The sequence below is a fragment of the Thamnophis sirtalis genome, unplaced genomic scaffold (assembly GCF_051295495.1).
Source record: "Thamnophis sirtalis isolate CommonGarterSnake01/CBP01778 unplaced genomic scaffold, rThaSir2_p1.2 scaffold_9, whole genome shotgun sequence".
NCBI lineage: Eukaryota > Metazoa > Chordata > Lepidosauria > Squamata > Natricidae > Thamnophis > Thamnophis sirtalis.
The window spans coordinates 56,619,556-56,642,040 of NW_028261389.1; the positions used below are offsets into that span (position 1 = coordinate 56,619,556).

Sequence of the window (22,485 nt, forward strand, 5' to 3'; positions counted from 1 at the left end):
ACCTTTAAAGCCCTACATGGCCTAGGACCCGGATATCTGCAAGACCGTCTTCTGCCGCATACCTCCCAACGGCCGATAAGATCGCACAGGGTGGGCCTTCTCCAGGTGCCGTCAACCAGACAATGTCGGCTGGCGGCTCCCCAGGGAAGGGCCTTCTCTGTAGCTGCTCCAATCCTGTGGAATGAACTACCCCTAGAGATCTGGGCCCTGCCCACTCTCATGGCCTTCCGAAAGGCTATCAAAACCTGGCTATTCTGGCAGGCCTGTGGCTGTTGACCTCATAACTGAGGTCCAGCCCCGACCAGATTGAGTGCATGATGTGGTTTTTAATCTGTTTTTCTCTGTCTTTTTAATTCTTTATTTTTAAAAAAATAAATAAATCCTTCGGGATTGGGCGGCCTATAAATTATTAAATACTAAATACTAATACCTTATGGCATCTGGCTGCAAGCAGCCACAGAACAAGTAGAGCAATTGACCCCCTCCTCTTTGTAGCATCCTTTCAAATACTTGAATATGAGCCATGGTGGCACAGTGGTTAGAATGCAGTACTGGAAGCAGTTTGATTCTCACTGGCTCAAGATTGTTTAGCATTCCAACCTTTTGAGGTCAGTGAAATGAGGACCCAGATTGTTGGAAGCAATATGCTGACTCTGTAAACTGCTTAGAGAGGGCTGTAAAATACTGTGAAGTAGTAGTCTAAGTGCTATTGCTATTGCTGTACTACTATCATGGCCCCTCTAGTTTCTCTAGACTAGCCAAACCCAAATCCTGCAACCATATGCAACTATCATATGGTTTTGTCTCCAGGTCTTTAACCATCTTACTTGCCCTTCTTTGTCCTTTTTCCAAAGCCAACATCTTTTTTGTAATGTGATGAAAACTGGATGCAGTATTCCAAGTGTGGCTTTATTAAGGCTTTATATAATGGTACTAATACTTCACGTGCCTCTGCTTATACAACCTAAAATTGTATTACATTTTTTGGCTGCTGATGCACACTGCTGGCTCTTGTTTAAGTGATTGTCCCCTAGAACTCTTACAGTTACTGTTTTTGAGCCAGATTTGACCTAACCTGGACCAACTGCTTTCTTGACTTTTTTTCTTGTTATTTATATGTTGAAAGAAACTCTTTTTATTATCTTTGACTTTTGTTACAAGTCTTTCTTCATTCTGAGCCTTCGCTTTCCTAATTTCATCTTTGCAGATTCAGACTATCTGCTGATCCTCTGCCTTTTTCCATTTTTTGTACTTGTCCTTTTTGTCTTTCAGTTTATCAGAGAGATTTTTGTGCAACCAGTCTGGTTTCTTCTTGGATTTCTTGTTTTTCGTTTTCAGTGGTATTGTGCTAGACAGGGTTTTAGAGTTTCCCATGCTTCTTTAGTTGTTTTCCCCTTTAGGATTTTCATCCATGTATTTTTTCTTAGGATCTCTCTGAGTTTGTTAAAATTAGCTCTTTTGAAGTTTAAGACACTGGCTGGATTATATTCTATTGCTTGTGCTTGCATTATATTGAATTCCAGTGTGACATGGTCACTCTCGCCCAAAGTTCTGGCAACTTCAACTCCCTCTATCACTTCTTCTCAAAGTTACAACGGCACTGAAAAAAGGGACTTATGAACAGTTTTCATACTTACGATGTTTGTAGCATCCCCATGGTCATGTGATCAAAATTCAGGCCCTTGGTAATTGACTCATATTTATGAGGGTTACAATGTCCTGGAGTCACATAATCCCCTTTTGCAACCTTCTAACAAGCAAAGTCAATGGGAAGCAAGATTCACTCAACAACAGTTTGACTAATTTAACAACTATAGTGATTTACCTAACAACTGTGGCAAGAAAGGTCATAAAAATGGGCGAAACTCACTTAAGAAATGTTTTACTTAACAACATAAATTTTGGGGTCAGTTGTGGTTGTAAGTTGAGAATACCTGTACATTCCAGTCATGAGTTCATCCCACCTTGTTTTAGTAATGGCAACTATATCATATTTCCTTAAACTTTGAATGTCGGTGTATAGGCATTTGAGTCCTTTATGAGTCTTGGGTATGTTTCTTATAGCTCCTACTTTGTATCTGAGTTTTCCATCCTTTCCAAGTTGGATTCATTTCTTTATCATGTTAATGTAGTAATAGAAAATGTTAGAATTTTAGTTGCCAGTAACTAGACAACTGAGGGATGTTTATTGTTTTTTAGTGTTTCTGACACCAGAGCCTTGCAGGGATTTTTTGTACTTTAGTTTCTAGTTTGTATGCTAATACAGTGTAATTGGCAGTTTTATAAACCACAGGTATCTGCCTTAGAGGTATCAATTTTTGCATAATAAATCCATAGTAATGAAAACTAAAGTTTTTTTACTTTAATGTATAATCTGCATATTATTTTTTTCAAATACTAAAAATAAATGGACAGAGTTGGTTGAGCCACAGTTAAGTTCTATTATATTTGAACTAGAAATTATAGCTTAATCATAGAACTTGAGGATTTTCATAATGAGTAACATTTCATACTGATTCAGACTGTTTTTGAAAATGTGAACCTAATTATAGTTAGAATTGTTTTAATTCTTTATTTTTTTTTCTTACAGTGTGACTGCTAATACCATAGAATGTTACAGTCCTTTTCAAAGAGAAACATTGGAATGCCTTGTTGAAATGAAAATTGATTCGGCCAGTCGGTCAGCAGGTCATTTTACCTACAGAGAAGACCCTGCTGTTTCTAAAATTTATCCAGTAAAATCTTTCCTTAGGTGAGTGGAATTTTAACATTGATGTATAAATAATAATGAAAAAATAATGAGAGTAAAATACTACAAATAAACTGCAAAAACAATTTTTATTCTTTATTCATGCTTAAAGAATATCTTTATTAATTACACACAGAAGGAAATGTCTTTTTTAGAAAATTTGTATGGGCAAAATATTTCCACTCACTTAATGATATTTAGGTTCCTTTTAGGGACATCCACAAGGGTGAAAGATTTTTTAAAAAATCAAGATGGTAGCTACCCACTTTCCAAGGTGTGAAGGTAGACTGCTTTTGGGTCATTTTGGCAACTTGGGCTGCCTCAGTACCCAGTCTTTTTTCTAAGCATTAACAGGAGCTTAATGGAAATTTCTTAAGGTAGAAAAATATTAATAGAAAAGTGTTTTTTTACAAGAATGGAATCGGCTTGTATATTTGTATTATATGTAGAGTTAAGATATTTTAATGGCAAAATGAGGATGTTTTAGTATTTTATTCTGTCTTTTCTGTGAAAGTGTATTTTTTGTCAATAAACACCAGTCTTGAACCAAAGATTGGAGAAAGAATGATCAGCCCATATCACTGTGGTTGAATGGAAACTTGAACATTGGTCTCCCTCATTAAAATTCAACATATTTATGCACACAGACAACAATCCTGTGTGTGCACTCACAGCTTGTCATAAGTATTGTGTATGTATGTATGCATGTATGTGTATATATATGTATGTATGTATCAGTGACGTGCGGTGAGGGTTACCGTTGGTGAGGCAAGAGCGCTATCTATGGTGGACATAAATGCGAGACGCCTGTCGGACACAGCAGCAGGGGTGTTGCTTCTCGCCGCTGCTGCGCTCTGCTGCCTCGCCCCCCTGCCTCCTCCGTCCCCGCTGACATTCTAAAAGGACATTCCAAAAGTATGCCGCCGAGGAGCAGCAGAGCTGGGATCATTGCCGCTCAAGTGGCCCCCACCGCCAGCTGCTTGCCGTCGTGCTCCACCGCCTTGCCCCCCCACATAAGCAGGTCGGGCGGGGGGGTGGGCTGGGTGGCTGGGGAGGGGGATCATGGCTGCTCAGGTGGCCCCCTCCCCAGCCATCCAGCCCACCCCCCTGCCCAACCTGCTCCCCGCCTGGCCAGCCGGCCAGCACAAGAACTCACCGCTCTCCTCCTCCTCCTCCTCCCCGCTCAGTGCTGGGCTGGCTGCAGGCCGGAGCAGCAGGATTGTTCGTCGGAGGAGGCGGGGGGGGGGGCAAGGCAGTGGAGCACGACGGCGGTGAGAAGCAGCTTGGATGGAGCCGGGACACCCAAGCTGCTGTCAGCAGCGGCGGGGGCCACCTGAGCCGCCATGATCCCCCCTCCCCAACCAGCTAGCCCACCCACCCCCTGACCAACCTGCTCCCCGCCTGGCCGGCTGGCCGGCACAAGAACTCACCATTCTTCTCCTCATCCTCATCCTCCCCACTTGGTGCTGGACTGGCTGCAGGCCAGGGCAGTGGGAATGTCGGTGCTTGGCGGCTCCCACGGCATTGCGGGAGCTGCCAAGATTCAGGTCTGCCAGTAGAAAATGCTGGGCAGAGAAGAAATTGCTGCTGAAGAAACAGCGGCTGGTGGCCCAGAGCAACCTCTCCAGAATCACTCTCGATGGAAACTGCTAGATTGCGCAGTCGCTCAAGTGCCCTTGCACAGGCATGATTCGCTGCTCCCAGATCAGGAGGCGGGAGAATCAGTGCCTCCTTTGCATACAAATGTTTTTGCTTTTTAACCCTTTCTTAACTTTTAAAAGGCAAAAATTTTCTTACGCAAAGGAGGCCTTGAGTTCTCTCGCCTCCTCCTATAGTTAACACTGAGAGCAGACACCAAGCCACTGTGACTTGAAATCTGGTAGCAACTATCCTGGCTTTAATTATTTTTAAAAAATTCTTTAAAATTCTTTCCTTTCCCTCAGGGGACTGGTGAGGCCCCGCCTCCCCTGCCTCTAGTGACTGCATGTCCCTGGTATGTATGTATGTATGTATGTAGGTAGGTAGGTAGGTAGGTACGTACATACATACATACATACATACATACATACATTCCAACACTGGCCAAGGACCACTTCAGAGATTGAGTAGTGCCATTCATTATCTTGGAGGAAAGTCCAAAATAAGGGTGACGATGCAGACTATATGTGTGTGTGTGTGTGTGTGTGTGTGTGTGTGTGTGTGTGTGTATATATATATATATATATATATATATATATATATATATATATATATATATATATATATATATGTTGTATTTGTGCTGATACACACACACACACACACACACACACACACACACACACACACACACACACACACACACACATATATATATATATATATATATATATATATATATATATATATATATATATATCATCACCCTTATTTTGGATTTCCGCCAAGATAATGAATGGCAATGCTCAATCTCTGAAGTGGTCCTTGGCCAGTGTTGGAAGGGGGGGGGGGACTGGACAGAGGGAGAGTGATTGGCCCAAAGTCACCCAGCTAGCTTTCATGGTTCTACCACAAAACCGCGGACGACAAAATCGCGGTCGACGAAAGCGCGTATGTGACGTCATCACAGCGCAACGAAAAAGATCGAAAAAGATCGAAAAATGTAAAAATAAAGCTAAAACCTTCCCCTAACCCCCCCAAACCTAACCCTAAACCTAACCCTAAACCTAACCCTTAACGTAACGAAAAACCTAACGCTAACCCTTAACCTAACGCTAAACGTAACGCTAACGCTCTAACCCTAACCCTTAACCTAACCCTAACCCTAACCCTTAACCTAACCCTTACCTTTATGTGAATCGGCTTGCTGTAATTTAATTTTTATTTCAATTTTTCGATCTTTTTCGTCGCGTTGTGATGACATCACATACACGATTTTGTCGACCGCGCTTTTGTGGAATGCGCTTTTGACGGGTCACGAGCTTTCATACCTAAGGGAAACTTTGAACTCACAATCTCTTAGTCACTAACTTGACTACCACACCAAACTTCCTTATAGGAATGTCATAGAAACAATTGTTGGTGGGGTGTTGTGACTCAGCAGAAACCTCCTGTGAGTTGTTTCGGGATGCAGGACTGATCGACTCACAGGAGAGGATAATGAGCAGCTGTGGCTCATTAGGATCTTCTCCTGTGGATAAAAGACTGATGGTGCCACGCCCTAGTTGCAGAAGTCAACGTTCGTTCCATTCCGTTCTGTTTCTGTTCTAGTCAACGTTCCCCGTTCGTGTTCATGATTCAGAGAAACCAACTTGGAGAAGTGGTTTGCTGTAAGAGGGTTTTTTTTGCATTTGCTGCCTAACCTGTTGCCAAAGCATTTATCTGTGTTTATTTTGGGCTCGCAGCCAGCAAGAGCCGGGACTGATAAAAATATTCCTTTGAACATTCTGTCTGGCTATAGTTTTTGAACAGGCAAGGTGGGGGTCAGAACAGTGGGGTATCTTTCTGTTCCAGTTAAGCACAAGTGGAGAAAGGCTCAGAGAAAAAAGGAAGATTTTGGGGCATTGTGACAAGGAAAAATTGCTTAGCGACTGTTCCAGTATCTTTTAGAAAAACAGTTGACATCTTGAACATTTAAACTCTTTTCAGATTGTCCCCACCCAAAAAATACCAGTGTATGGTAGCACTATAGTATTCCAGAAGCATCCTCTAAAATTGTTATTGCATTATCAAAGAATTGTACAAAACATAATAAATTTAATGCATACTGATTTATACAGCTTGTTCCTCTCATGAGAGAAGAATAGTATTAAGCTTAGAATTCTTGATATAAGAATTGTATTTGTTGCTGTAAATAGAATTCTGTTTGCTCTGATTCCTTGAAATGAAACATTGTTTGTTATTTTTTCTTTGCCACTCTGCTTATTACACTTTGGTCAACAAACTGCAGGATCTTTAAGTTCTGTTGTTTAGATTGCCTTTTGGTGGGAAATATGGTTGAGGTCTTTCTAAAATCTTTCACGTTACTAATCAGTTTGTTGTTATTTTTACAAAATTGGTGAAAGCTGTTGGGGCTTGGGTCAATAATGAACCTAAGATCCATCCAGGACTATGTTAAACTACTAGTCTTTGTTTAATGTGCATGTTTCCAAGCTTATAAAAATAATTACTACATATTAAGCCATATTTTTTTTTGATAGGAGATTCAGGAAAAAAAACTCAAAAAAGGAAAAGAAAGAAAGGTTCAGGTGTTGTAATCATCTTTTTGCAAAATTAGTTTCATCCTGTAACTGCATACTTATGCATGCATACTTATTGAAATAAAATACCAATCGGTTTTCTGGAGTAATATTTACAATATTATTTCAATATTTTTATTTCATCAGCGGTGGAAGTACAATTACAGCTCAAGGGATAAATCTGAATTCAGCATTCTCTCCAAAGATGTTGGTAACAGTCCCAAAAATAGGCAAAAACTTCAGTGTGGTAAGTTCACAATATATCACAGCTGCAGACGTGATTTTCTGCTCATGCGCTAAATGTAGCTTTGCAGCATTTGTTATTAAAATAAAATGAAATGGTGAACACTTCTTTGTTTAACTGGATAAACATACAAGTAGGGATGACTTGATACAGGCAATAGAGGGAAGATAGGTGGTGGCAATGGAAGACCCTGCAGATTTCCTTAATCCCCTAATTCAAGGATAGGTGGATGGATAAACATATTGCACTGATTATGTTACCTAATTGGTAATGAAATATCTGCAAAGAAACAACCAAATTGTTGGTACTCAGGGAGTACCAAGGATCACACAGGATACAAATATATTTTTTCTATTAGATAAACACACATTTAAAAGGAAAGCTGTATTAAGGGAAAGTTGAACGTAAGAGAAACCAAAATGGGCAACGTATATGAAATTAAGTTTTATTCCCTATTTTATAGTGTATGAATTTTATATTGGTATTTCACAAATTTTAAGAGGTATCCTAGAACTCCCTACCCAGCATGTCCACATCTCTTAAAATTGCAGAAGTAGAAGACTTGACTGCTTTAAACCAGATCCACAATAAATAAAAGACAGTATTTTTGTATTGTGCAGAATAGGGACGTGCAGTCAGGGAAGGCAGGGGAGGCAGAGCCTCACCACTGTCATCATGAAAAGAAAAAAAATGTAAAAGGAAAAAGGCTGAGCTAGTTGCTGCCAGAGTCAAAGTGGATGACTCTGCTTAGTGCTTAACTGTAAAAAAGCCTCTAAAAAAGTGCCTTCTACACGGGGCGGCAGGAGAATAAGGTGCCTCATTTAGTCTGACTTTATGATCACTCGAGCAGAACTAAGCAAGGGTTAAAAGCCGAAAAATTCCTTATGTAGATGAGGCACGTCGTCCTCCTGCCTCCTATAGAGGATGTTTTTTTAGGCTTTTTAGAGGCTCCGGGAGCAGCTAGCTCAGTCTGATCTCAGAGCTCATGCCTTTTTCGTTTTATTTTATTTTTTCTTTTCATGATGGCAGGCAAGAGCAGAGTTGAAATCCTCTCTGAAACAACTGGAAAACGTCCGTGTGTGGGGTGGGGGGAGGAATCCAAAAAGTTTGATTGCATGCAGAGCCACGTTGCCTTTTCAAACACACACACACACACACACACACACACACACACACACACACACAGCTGGATAAAAGTATATAAGCCCAGCTTGACTGATTACAAGTTTGAAAAGGCAACGTAGCTCCACCTGCAATCAAAGGCTTGGATCGGAAGGCAGCAGGGGAATGGGGGGTGGTATGGCAGAGGAGCTGCTTTCAAGCCATTGGAAAATATATCCAATCCAACTTCTGTGTTTGTGTTTGTTTGAGAGTGAGTGAGTGAGAGAGGGATCCAACTTCTCTGTGTGCGTGTGTCTGTTTGAGAGAGGGGGGAGGGAGGGAGAGAGGGAGTAAGGAGGGGGAGGGAGAAGAAAAAGAATGAAGGAAAACTTATTTCGCAAAGGAGAAAAAATGCTGTCGCTTTAAATCGGAACTGAGCATGCCTGGCTGTGGAATTCTGGGAGTTGAAGTCCATAAGTCTAAAAAAATTTGAAACCCCTGTTTCAGTGCCTCACCAGCCATAAACCTCACTGCACATCACTGGTGCAGAACATTATTTACTTACACAGAGGCTTTAATACAATAATTTTGATTAATAAAATAATATTATTAAATTGATCTAACTACCCAGCTTGTATACAGACATATATTCTAGTTAACACCATGAATGCAGACCTATACTCTAAACTACAACACTAGTTGGAACCAGTTGAGTCAGGAAATACTTTAGTAAGCCTTGAGTTATAAATTTTTGTTATGCTTTTATTAGTCTATTGAACTTTTTGCAAGAAGAAGCTGTTTTTCTTTCAACAATATGCAATATGTAAGTTGCTGAAAACACATTTTAATATGAATTATGGGTATTAAATGGATACTGGGCTTTATAACTGTATTCTGTTTCTTGAAGCCCAAGTAACATATCTGAAGTATCATTACGAGCAACAGTAAAAGATAGAGGTCATTTTCCTGTCCATTTTTATAAGCTTCCCAAAAGCCATTGTTGGGACAGTTGGAAAAAAATGGATTGATGGTATGATACAACAGGAATAGTTTTGTGCTTTTTGTTACTGTTAATAAATACATCAAGTCAGTAAGTGAAGATGGAAGCAATCCAGGAATTGTATACATACTTAACTGGATATAAATGCCAATGAATATTCATAGAGCTGGGTTTTTTTTAGGAGTATGTACAGATGCATCTAAAGTTAGCAATGCTGTGAAAACGAGCTACTGTTGCAAACAAAAATTAAATGCTATGTTTTGGCATGAGTACTGTTCATTGGTGTAGGTCCTTTATGATAATTCTGTTTAATAACCATATGAAAGAAAGGGATGAAATGATTTTTATTGCTCAATTTGTCTGTGGGGTTCGGGAGAAAACCATTTTCTGCTGTGGCCCCTGCCCTTTGAAATAACGTCTAACACTTCTGGCGTTCCTGAAGATCATTAAAACTATGCTGGTTGGTCTGCGGCATCAATAAGGATGTGCTAGGCTGGGGTTGGCTGAAGATCCCCAGTCCCATGTCACCTGTTCTCTTGGTTTTTAGTTTTTTATCTCACCATTTTAATTGTTTTAACCGTTTGTATTATCTTTTTAAGCTTTTGTAAGCTGCACATAATTGCTGCAACAATGAAGATGGGCATAATCTAAATGTGATAGATGATAGATAGATAGATAGATAGATAGATAGATAGATAGATAGATAGATAGATAGATAGATAGAATAACTATAAAAAATATAGTTTGTCTTGGAGATTATAACAGGAAATAACCTGGCAAACTTATTTTCTACGTCTTTGAAAAGATAAATAATATGCACAAAATTAAGCAATAATAAGCATAGTAAATTCCTTGCTATATGTGGTTGCATTTAATTTATCTGTCCAGAATAACAATATTGATTTTTCCCCTTTTCTTGAAAAGTATGTGCATATGTGAGGGGGAAGGGGAAAAAACCTAGCACAAACAGGAAAAAAATGTGTTCAGATCACATTTTGCATGACTTGCAACCACACCATTAGTGAAATCTAAGGGAGAAGATTTAATGTCTTCAAATAATTTGAAAAATATGTCAGCACAAAGATAATTTGAATGTATTTCAGTTTTGAAATAATGCATGCATAAAAGTATCTACAGACTGGATTTCTATAGACAAATTCGTTGATCAAAGTATGTATGATTGGCACATCAAAAGATTTATCTGTGTTCAATTTAAATATTTTTAACAATAAACAAAAGAACAAAACAAAGATTTGAAATGTGTATATCTGAAATGGTTATGATAAATCTTGAGATAATGCTACTTTAGAAGATTACTTTGCATTATAAATAATAATACAAACTGCCCTCAGAACAATCTCAGATGCATGTCAACTGTGATGATATGCTAACAGTATACCAGATGATCCTAATTTTCTAAACACTGGAATAGAAAGCTAATAAAAGAATAGTTCACAGATCATACTAAATTAAAACAAATTTACTTTGCACAACATGTGAGCCTCTCAATGTTTTAAATGCAACCATACCACTATTTTAAAAATAGAGGCTGTTATATACAAATGGAGCTACCATATATTTTTAGTTTTTTACCCTTATCTCTTGTTCACCATTTTCTGAGTATACCAATTGAATATGTTAATATTGAGCTGATCCATAAATCCAAAAGTTCTTATTTATCTGGATATCTCTGACTTTATTTACACATTCTAATCTGTCTTTACCACAAGGTCATACTTAACAAACTAATACTAAATTAGAGTTAGGTGAGAAAAGAGCACACATTGATGCTAATTCCTAATAGCCTAAACTATTATGAATTGGTGTGATATGCAAATCATTTTAATGCATCAAAATTTGGAATTCTATTTCAAATATTTTAACTCAGGCATTGTAATGGTCTGGCCTCTATAACTTTTTATCTCTTTATCTGAGTCACGCACTTGATGGTACTCTTAAGTACATAGATCTTCTTCCAGTTTTATGTATATGTCACAAAGTTAAGAAAAATTAAATTAGTTATTGGAGTTTTAGATTTATAGGTTGTGTTTATATTCATTAATTCAGAGGTTGCATTATTGTTTCTGGGTCTTACAAGCCATGTGGGTTTTATGAAAAGGTTCCTTCTTCCATACAGTCTGCATTCTACTTGTGTTCAAAGGTGCAGGTGGTGGAAATAAAAATAATAATAATACTGAAATACAAATGAAACTTTTTTATTTAAAACAATTGTAAGCACTCAAATACATATTTCTATTTATTTTGTAAATACACATACTTAGTAATTATATATTATAGTAACAACATTTATAAAAATAACACTAAGTTAAAATGCATCCTAAAATAGGATGCATTTTAATTTAGGCTTAACTGGTTTGATTATAAGGAAAAAATGAAACAATATACTATGTCATGAAAGTATCACATTTTTCAATTGTTAAAACTAATTTCAAAGTCAAAATATTGTGTCAAATAACATAACAGTAGGGGCTCTACAAATGTGATTTACTGTGACCTTTCCAATCAGTCACATTGCATCATCACTAAAGAACATTATTAGATTTTTTTTTTATCATTCTCTGAAAGCATGCTTTTCAGAGTCTAGGCAGATAAAGTAACGAGCTACAGATCCCATTCTTATAGATGACCACAAACTAGATTACAAATGCCACTGTTATTAATTTAAAAGACATTGGTTACTCTGCAGTAGATAAGATGTGCAATGAATTTGTATTAATGAAATGTAGTTTAGTATTATAGGTTTATTTTGCACTGTACAACTGCTTCTTTGTGTAATTATCCATTTTTGAATACCTTAAAAGATCAAAGAAAAATGTTTAAAATAGTTCTTATGAACAATGAAAGAATTGCATCAGATCCTAACTAATTGCATATCAATCTTGCATGTATTAAGTTTTGATACTTTAATATACCTTATACTTGTTACATAAGATATTTAGAATATTTATAAAGCACAAAATGGTTTGCAATATTTCACCATATGGATTAAAAGTCATATGAAGAAAGTTATTTAGTTTAATCCATTTTTTTAGAGTAAGACACTTTTAGATTGCCATTTGGTTAAATGTGTTAAATTAGTAAAAGATAATAAGATAAATAAACAACAAGTAAGGATTGAAAATTGGTGATTTTCTACATATGTCTAAACTACAACTTCAGACATACTTTACTATGCGTCACGATATCTAGAGTAATTGGGAGTTGTATACCAGCAACATCTGGAGAGCAACTATCATTATACTGGAACTAAAAGATTCTTGAAAGAAGGCAGTCCAGATTTATGTTCAATTTCTTCAGAATATGTTTCAATGTTGAATATTTGATACTCTCTCTTCGTTAAGATTTTCTTGCAAATTTCTTTTTCAAGACAGCATCTACATTTTAAAAATAAATAAAATCATTCTACATTTAAATATGATTATTTCTGCTAGACCTTTGTTTTTTTAAGTGGAAATAGAACTACCTCTGTACTTTGAGTTGAGTAATGTCTTATAGCTGCATAAATAATTATTTTGTAGGAACAAATTATCTCAGATCTCTAAATGTAGACCTGTATTAAATTGAGGAAAATGGGGAAATCAAAATAAAAAAAACAGTATGCATTGACGTTATACATATGTAGATTCGGATTTTAAATAAGTAAACAAAGATTAATTTATAATTCATCATCTATCAGTGAAACATAGAATTTATCTCTTCCTGCTTATGATTCTATTGTCAGCATAAGTAGCCATTCAATATAATTTTCAATGCTCATGCACTTTAAGAAAATATAACTGCAGTGTGATTACAACAAAAAGATAAAACTTCATATAAAATGTTTTAGACATAATATTAGCAGATACATCTACTTAATTTGTTTTTCTTACAGGCATGTGACCGTCGTTCAGATTCTGAAATAATCTGTTGTACAACTCCTTCACTGAAAGCCTATGAGCTGATGCTGCCTTTTGTGTCAAAAGTGTTTTTCATTTTTGATGGTGTCACTTCATCTGGTTTTAATTTTGATTATGTGAATGACCCTGACTTTACCATTTCTGAAACACCATTGATGATTTCCAAGGGAAGTCAGAATGTAATAATTAAGGTAAGGTTTTATATAACATACGTGCTTTTACCTTGGTGACTATCTTGGACATTATGGAAGCATTACATTATTAATGGCCTATCTAGCTGAACAGATACTATGTTATACAAAAACTGTGATAATGATTTTAAGCAGATTTGAAAATGACAGATTGCTGAATAGTTTTTAATCTCAGAAGGTAAAAGATGGTTGGGTACTAAGCTAAATAAAAGATGAACTTTACTACACATACATTAAGAAAACATGTTTTCCCTTTCTCTTAGTACAAAATATGCAGTTTGTCATTTCAGTTGGTAATAACCTATTTTTAAAATAATTTAAAGTATCAGTTTTATGCTTTGATACTTTAGAGTGTACATGATATAGTTGTGAAGTTAGTAACCCTGAGCAACTTCCCATAATAGTAAAAAACAAACAGGAGAATATCATTTCAGACTAACAAATTGTATCAAAAACTAAAATTTTCTGAACAGCAGCTTTCTGCATCAAATATTAAGTCTGTTGATCTCATTGGATGGGAAGTGTGTGTGCGTGTGTATATGTATGTGTGTATGTGTATGTATATGTATATATGTTTTCGTAGATTTTCACAGGTGTAGGTATGCTGGTCTTGTTGTATTCGGGTCTTTTCACATGTAAGATTGAGATTGTCTTGGCAATGTTTCGGCGAGGTCTTACTCGCCATCTTCAGGCTGGGTTTGGGGCTTAAAGGGTGGTCGAAGCTGCCGTCTTTCTATAAATCTTGGTGCTGGCTGTGTGCCTGTTGTTTCGTGTTGTAACTGTATGTATGTATGTATATATATATATATATATATATATATATATATATATATATATATATATATATATATATATATATATATATATATATATATATACAGTTACAACACGAAACAACAGGCGCACACACACACACACACACACACACACACACACACACACACACACACACACACACACACACACACACACACATATATATATATATATATATATACAGTTACAACACGAAACATATATATATATATACTTCATTCAGCCTGCTGGCTGGGAATTTGGAGAGGAGCCTGAGGGAAAGAATAGGAGAGGATAGGTGGGGCTTCTGTGGGGCAAACCTGAGGAAGAGAAGTGGATAGGAGAGGATAGGGGAGGGTTCTGTGGGGCCAGGCTGAGGGAGACAAGGGGATAGGAGAGGAAGAGAGGCTTCTGTAGGGCAAGCCTGAAGGAGAAAAGGTGATAGGAGAAATTGATGGTAACTATTCATTCATTTTCAAGCTGTAAGTGTCGATTTATCAAGCCCGATCATATAGTTTCATGGCAGAGCATGGGGTATTCAGTTAGTTTAACATAACATCAACGAAGAAATGCACTCAGTGGGTTAAGTTGAAAGTTGAAGGTCGGGTGAAGTTGTTCAAGCCTTTTATAAAATTTGATGAGAGATTCTTTTCCAGGACTCCAGATGGTGGAAATTTCATCAGTAAATCTCATAAACAAGAGGAGTTCCAAATAAGAATTGAGAAAGCATTGTTCAAAAAAATGTTGGGATATTGTAAGATATGTGTGTCCATAGCTGTGCATTGATTTTAAAACATACAGCATGTTCCAGAGCTCCAATTGGTGAAATGAATTTTCAAATAAGTACAAATACTCAAGTTTACACGCTTCATGATCATGCTTTGTTATGTTGTCATTAAGCAAACACAGCACAAAATTAAGTGATCACTTAATTCAATGTTCAAAAAGTTCTTACCAAAAGAGTTTTTGAACTGTTTTTAATTAGTGCCAGAACAGAAAAGCTTTTATTTGCAGTAATTAATGGGGCACATTTTGCTTCCAATAAATAAATACATGCAAATTAAAAGTGAGTTCAAGAAAAACTACTTAAATAGTTACATACATGTGCCTGTACATTTATTCAGATACTTTAAAACTTATTTGTAAATACAGTCAATGTTAAAATAATTTAAGAGGTTTTAAAAGCATCCTCTGAAAACATGTAACATGGAGCAACTAAAACTCATAGGACAAATTGTGAACCTGGTTGAAGAGTTTTGTTACAGACATTTCAGTTAGAAGCAGCAATCACCATTCTCTTCCTTGTGCCTGCCAAATGAGTATTATTTCAGAGTTGGTCCCTGAAGTTTCATATAGATGCAAAATAAAAACTCAGTTGAAAGGGATGTACCCCTAATCATTCCAATCCATTATCTCATCAAGGCAATTCTTGAGTCTCCCCTCTGTCCTCCACCTATGCCATTAATTTCTTTGGATGTTGAGAGATAAACTTCCCTCTGGATTTATTTCATTAACTTGGAATGGAAATGTGAAATTGTAGGTCACACACTTTTTTTGCTTTTTGCTAAACATATTTTGGAATGCACCGATAACATTGGCTGAGGGGTGAAAGCTTACACCCCTCAGAGAGGGCCTGCAACTTGGGTGTCCTCCTGGATCCGCAGCTGACTTTAGAACATCATTTGTCGGCTGTGACCAGGGGGGCTTTTGCCCAGGTTCGCCTGGTGCACCAGTTGCAACTCTATCTGCACCGGGAGGCACTTCAAATGGTCACTCATGCCCTCGTCACCTCAAGGCTCGATTACTGCAACGCACTCTACATGGGGCTGCCCTTGAAGAGTGTTTGGAGACTGCAGTTGGTCCAGAATGTAGCTGCGTGAGCGATATCGGGTGTACCTATCCTCCGCGAGCTGCACTGGCTCCCTATTAGTCTCCGGGCGTGCTACAAATTGCTGGTGATTACCTTTAAAGCCCTACATGGCATTGGACCTGGATATCTGAGAGACCGTCTCCTGCTACACACCTCCCAACGTCCAATAAGAACCCACAGGCTAGGTCTCCTCCGGGTGCCGTCGACCACACAATGCCGACTGGCGACCACTCAGGGGAGAGCCTTTTCTGTAGCTATTCCGGCTCTATGGAATGAGCTACCAGCAGAGATCCAGACCCTTCCCACCCTCGTGGCCTTCCAAAAAGCCACCAAAGCCTGGCTGTTCCGACAGGCCTGGGGTTGCTGATTTTCAAATCAGGTTCAACCCCCAGTAAAACCGAATGTATGTTGTGTTTTTTAAATTGTTTGTATTGTTTGTATTCTCCCCCTGTGTGTTATTTTATTTCATTTCATATTTATAAACTGCCCGGAGTCCCCTGGGATTGGGCGACATATAAACTCATTAAATTGCGAATTGGCTCTGAAACATGTAGCAAATTAAAGTTCCTTTGCATGGGATTGGGCGACATATAAACTCATTAAATTGCGAATTGGCTCTGAAACATGTAGCAAATTAAAGTTCCTTTGCATAGCGCTTTAAAGCGTTTTTCTAAATTACAATCCCTGTCAAATAATCATTAATTTATACAGGTAGTTTTCATCTTATGGCCACAACTGGAACAAAAAAATAAGATGGCTGTTAAAGTTTGTGCCCAGTTTTACCACCTTTTCGAATAATGTAGCCGTTGAACTAATCCAGCTTCCCTCATTGACTTTGCTTGTCGTAAGTCAGCTTGGGAGGCCACAAATGGCAATCACATCACACTGGGACATTGCCACCATTGCAAATACATGCCAGTCTCAGATCCACCAGCTTCCTTACCTCCAGAAATTTCCCTCCCAAAATGCAATTGTAGATATTACCTTTCAGCAAATATGTATGTAACCTATGTGTAGTTCCCTAAAACATGATTATATATGCATAAGATTTCCAGAGACTTACAAAATAACTGTAACTCCCAAACAAACAATTACCAAACATTAAATATTTGCGTGGGAGCTGGTGTTCCTGGTGAAAGGGAAGCGCTTTGTAGTACAGGGGCTGGGGTCATCCCCAGTGAAAGGGACGTACTTGTGGGCTGCTGAAATGTGGTCAGCCTGCGGGGCAAGACGGGACTGTCTTTCCCCACAGGGTGACCGCATTGCAGCCTGGTGTCCACCACAAAGTTGATGTAGATCAGTGCACAGTAGAGCTCCAGCAGCAGCGACGTGCCCACTACCAGCACCTCAACTGCCTCCATGGCCCGCTTGCCAGCCAGACCATGAGTGCTTTCCTTTCACCCGCTGTATCCTACCCCGCCTCCTGTCCCTTTGCGGGAAAGCCACAGCCACCGACAGTACTGCCACAGTTTCCCTCCCCTCGTCCCTTCGAGGGAGGAAGGAAGGAAGGAGATGAGAAGGAGAAGGGGGAGGCAGGGAAGGAAGGAAGGAAGGAAGGAAGGAAGGAAGGAAGGAAGGAAGGAAGGAAGGAGATGAGAAGGAGGGAGGCAGGGGAGGAGGGAGGGGGAGGAAGGAGGGAGAGAGGGACATTGGAATGAGGGAAGGAGGGTCTGAGGAAAGTCCTGCCTTATCACTTGGCCACTAGCAGCCCTGCTGCCCTTTTGCCATCCTCTTGCCCCCTCCTCCTTGCCTCTCCTGGTGGTTTTCCATCTTATCTCTGAGTATGCTTTGCTTATAAATACAGGTCTCCTCATGTAGAGAAGGAGTGGGCCTGACCCATGCACTTTGCCCTCCCGCACCCACCATGAGCAACTTGGCCAAGGAGAGCGAGCACAGCAGCAGCAGCCTCGAAGAGATAGGCGTGGCTGGATGCTTCCTCAGGGAAGCGAGGCCTGGCTGGCCTGTGAGGTTTTCATGCCCGGGGAACTGGGCTAGGCACTTGCCCTCTGCCCAGGGATCCAGGCAGCCTGTACCACCATTTGAGGGTCTTCTGCATGGCCTGAGAGGGATGGTGAAGCTTTAGCATTTGCCTTGGTCTCACCTTCTTCCATTGGAGACTTCTGATTCCCCCCTCCCAGCCTTGCCTCCCCCCCCCCCCCGAGGCAGAGAATGAAGCTGCTGCACATGGAAGCACGGAGGAGAAAGTTTGCTGGAAGCAGTCCAACTTCTGCCTTGACAGATGTCTGGAGAGGAGGAATGGGTGGTGTCGGAACTGCATGAGGGAAGACGACCACATCAAGCCAGCATCCTTACTGCACACAATTGGCAGTGGGGATTCCCTTTCGAGAAGGGCCAGCCTCCCTTGTGCAGGAACAGGGACCACTGATCCCCTGCCTCTTCCTCTGGTTCTCCAGAGATCTGTTAAGGCAGAAGTTGGACTTGGAGGCAACTGCTTCCTGCAGACTTTCTCCTCCACACTTCCACGTGCAGCAGCTTTGTCCCTCACCTCCTGCTTTGCTGGGAGGGAGCACTGGACAGGGAAATGCCAATGATGTCTGTGATTGGGAGAAGAGTGTCTCCTTTGGCATGCTGTGCACGCACATACCATTCCAAGGTTGGAGACTTTTATCCACATCTCTATCATGGGCCCATCGGAGCCTGAGTCTGAGGTGGAGGATGAGACAGACCTCGGAGAAATGACCAGAGGAGGAGGAAGAGGCATTCCTGCGTCCCTCAGCCTGGGAAGAGTTGTCAGTTAGGGAGAGGGTGCACAGGAGGACAAGCCAAGGGAGGGGGGAGGGCAGGGCAGGCACATGAGCAAAGGAGCTTCGGCAACAAGCAGTTACCTCTCCTCTAATCCCCCAGCACAGGAGGTGGGATCAGCACAGGGCAACCTGATGACTCGGGAAGAGGGCACCCTGCCCTTCTTCCCCTGGGGAATGAGATTTAAAGAGATCCTGTTGGGCAGGGCATTTGTTGGGAACAATTGTTGAATCTGTGGAGCCTCACGTGCAGTTTCTGACATCTGGATTTTGTTGTGCTTTGTCTTGTGTGCCTTGCCCTATTTGCCTGCCTCGTTGGAGTACTTTCCTTGTTTGCTGCCTTGCTAACTTTGCTTACTAGACTACTTGTCTTGGTTGCTAACTTTGCTTGCTGGACTACTTGCAGCCAGAGGCAGTCAGAGGTGCATGTGAGAGCTTTGTTCCAGGACTTGCAGTAAATGTGGGGATGTTTGGGGGAAAGTTGGAGCAATAAAGTGGAGTTAAAACTGTTCTCTGGCTGTGTTCCTTCAGTTCCTCGCACGTGGTTGTCATAATCTGAGCTTGCATAATCATGCCTGGATTTGGGGAGAAGGCCCTTTCCTTCCTCTGTGGATAAAAGTCCCCAAACTTTGAATGTGGTGTGTGTGTGCATGTGTGCATGCACCTGGCTGCCAGCAGTTTGGGGAGACACGCTTATGGGGCACGGAATTGTCCCCATGTCAAATTAGCCAGTACGACATATTCCATCCCAACCCCAGCCGTCCTGAGTCAACTGTGCTCAGTGAGCGGTGTTGAGCCGGCCATCTCAACACAACCACGTCTACCTAGTTGCATCTACCTGGCTGTTACCACCAAGTCACGCCTACCCAACTCACACCTCTGTGAGTTGTCCTAGTCTTACGTGCAACTGGCCCTTTGAGGGCAACCATAATGCTGATGCGGCCCTCAATAAAATTGAGTTTGACACCCCTGACTTAGTACAGGAGTCCTCGACTTACAACAGATCATTTAGTGACTACTCAAAGTTACAACAGCACTGGAAAAAATGACTTATGACCATTTTTCACACTTATGACTCTTGTAGCATCCCTCTGGTCACGTGATTTACATTTGGATCGTTGAGAACTGGTTCATATGTATGACTGTTGCTGTGTCTCAGCGTCATGTGATCACCTTCTGTGACTTTCTGGCAGGTGAAGTCAATGAGAAAGCCCAGGTTCACTTAATAAATGTGGCAAGAAAAGTCATAAAATGGAGTAAAACTCACAACAAACTTCTTACTTAGCAACATAAATTTTGGGCTCAATCGTCATAACTTCGAGACCGCCTACTGCCACATACCTCCCAGTAAGATCCCACAGATTGGGCCTCCTTCAGATGCCGTCAGCCAGACAGTGTCGGCTGGCAGGCCTCCGGAGGAGAGCCTTCTCTGTGGCTGCTCCGACTCTCTGGAATCAGCTACCCCCAGAGATCCGGACCATACCCACTCTCATGGCCTTCAGGAAACCTGTAAAAACCTGGCTGTTCCGGCAGGCCTGGGGCTGTTGACCTCATTGTTGAGGTCCAGCCCCGGTTAGAATGAATGCGTGTGGTTTTGTGATTTTAAACTGTCTTTTTTCTTATTTTTTTTCCCTTTCTCTTTTTCTTCTTTTGTAAGCCGCCCGGAGTCCTTCGGGATTGGGCGGCATATAAATTTTAATAATAAATAAATAAATAAACTTGAGGACTACCTGTATGTCTGTAAATAATTTAGTTTTATTCCCATTGAACTCCATTCAATCACAGTGACAGGCAACAAATTGTTAACTTATTTAGACATTCTTAAGCTTCTCTTAAGCTAACTTTGATTTGAGTAATAAATAATTATTGGGGGATTTTAGGAAGCAAATTTAGTGTCTGTCTGTAATTATTTCAAATGTGAAATGTTTCTGCTTGAATCATTGGCTAACTTTTAGAGACCAAGTAACCTTGTTTAATCTATTGTAATGGCCACTAAGAAATGGCATTTCTTATGGCATTTTTTTAACTATGGAAAGAATAAATACAATCTAGTGTTCATTCTGCCTTTTGTTTTACTACTTCTCTCTTTATGTTTAATTAATGTAACTTTTTTTAGGGAAGTAACATTGACTCTGAAGCTGTTAAAGGCGAAGTATTAAAAGTTGGAAACAAGAGTTGTGAGAACATCACCTTGAAGTTGCAGTCTGTTTCTTGTACCATTCCTAAGGAGCTGCTCAAAACCAACCATGAATTAAATATAGTGGTAGGATATTTATCTTAATATTGCATATATGATTCAGCTTTAAATGTCACAATTTTTACTAACAATCCCTACTGCTCTGCATTTCTAGATGGTTTTATATGTTCACTCTGTCTTTGGTTTATGTATTAAGTGAGTAGCAGCAACATTTGGGAGTACGTAGCTTTTGCATTCTTACCTGGTTTTAACCAATCATTTGGTTCATATTGTATTTCTGCATTTCTTTTTCAAATATATAATTTTAGTTATTATTAATTATATTTTTTCTATTTTTTTAGTATTTTTAGCAATTGAACACTTTCACAATCTTATAGGAAAATATTTCCCCATATGACAACATCATATTTCAGCTAAAGGTATGAATTGCAAATTTGTCTGCAATTCAGAATCAAATTTGCAACCATAACTTGGCATTTTAAATTGTTGATAAAGTTTGAGCTTGGCTTTTAATAATCCTTATTATTTCCATAATTCTTTCTCTCTATATAGATATTTCAAAAAGAAAGGTAGAAATACAGTATGCCATACAGTTTAATTCTCCAAATATTTTCTTGATGAAAGATTTGCTTTTGTTAGCTAAGCACCCTCCTTGATTAGATCATGGTTACATTTACGCTGCCAATATTGAAAGACAAATCTTCCAATATTGAAAGAGGTGATTTACAAGGGTGTGTGTGTATTTGAAATATTAGATATATGTATCAAAGTGAATATGAAGCATGCCAAACTGAATACCTTAGGAATAAGTGAATATAGATGAATTGGAATGGAACAATTAATTTCAGATTATTATAAATTATTCATGGCATGTCTATACAATGGAATAGAGTGGGAGTAATATTCAATAAAATATACTAAGTACTGTATGAGCTTGACTATAACCTAGTAAACAATAGGATTTTAACTGTTAAAAGTAATGGAGATCCAGGAAGAATCAGTACAAAGCTGTGCATCTATTAGGAATCACAGAATTGTAGATCTAAAAGGGAGATCTTCTAGTCCAACTGCCTGCCCAATTATTGCATCCTGGGCAAATTGCAGTCCAGTCTCTTTTTGAAGATCTACAGTGATGGAACATCCCTAACTCTGGGAGGCAACTGTTCCATTGATTAATTATTCTAACTTTCAATAAATGTTTCCTTAGTTCCAGCTTGGGTCTCTTTTTAATCAGCTTTCACCCTTTACTTATTGTCTTGCCCTCAGGTGCTTTGTGGAATAAGTCAACCCTCTTATACCTGTGACAGCCCAAAACACTGGAAGACAGTTCTTATGTTACTCCTAGTCCTTCTCTTCATTGTCCTAGAGCTAAACATATCTAATTCCTTAACCATACAGTTTAGCCTCTAGATCAGGGGTATAAAACTCAAGGCCCATGGGTC

The 22,485-nt window shown here is 39.4% G+C and overlaps 1 protein-coding gene across 3 annotated transcripts in view; it reads left to right on the forward strand.

Moving 5' to 3' along the window:
* The window catches only part of MET (MET proto-oncogene, receptor tyrosine kinase), a 114,326-nt gene that overhangs the window by 73,368 nt on the left and 18,473 nt on the right, over positions 1-22,485 (forward strand). For all 3 annotated transcript variants that reach the window (XM_014076682.2, XM_014076678.2, XM_014076679.2), the window contains 4 exons: positions 2,591-2,752; positions 7,114-7,213; positions 13,204-13,419; positions 20,963-21,109. In XM_014076682.2, the coding sequence (XP_013932157.2) occupies positions 2,591-2,752; positions 7,114-7,213; positions 13,204-13,419; positions 20,963-21,109 (625 nt within the window). The remainder of the gene's footprint in view (positions 1-2,590; positions 2,753-7,113; positions 7,214-13,203; positions 13,420-20,962; positions 21,110-22,485) is intronic.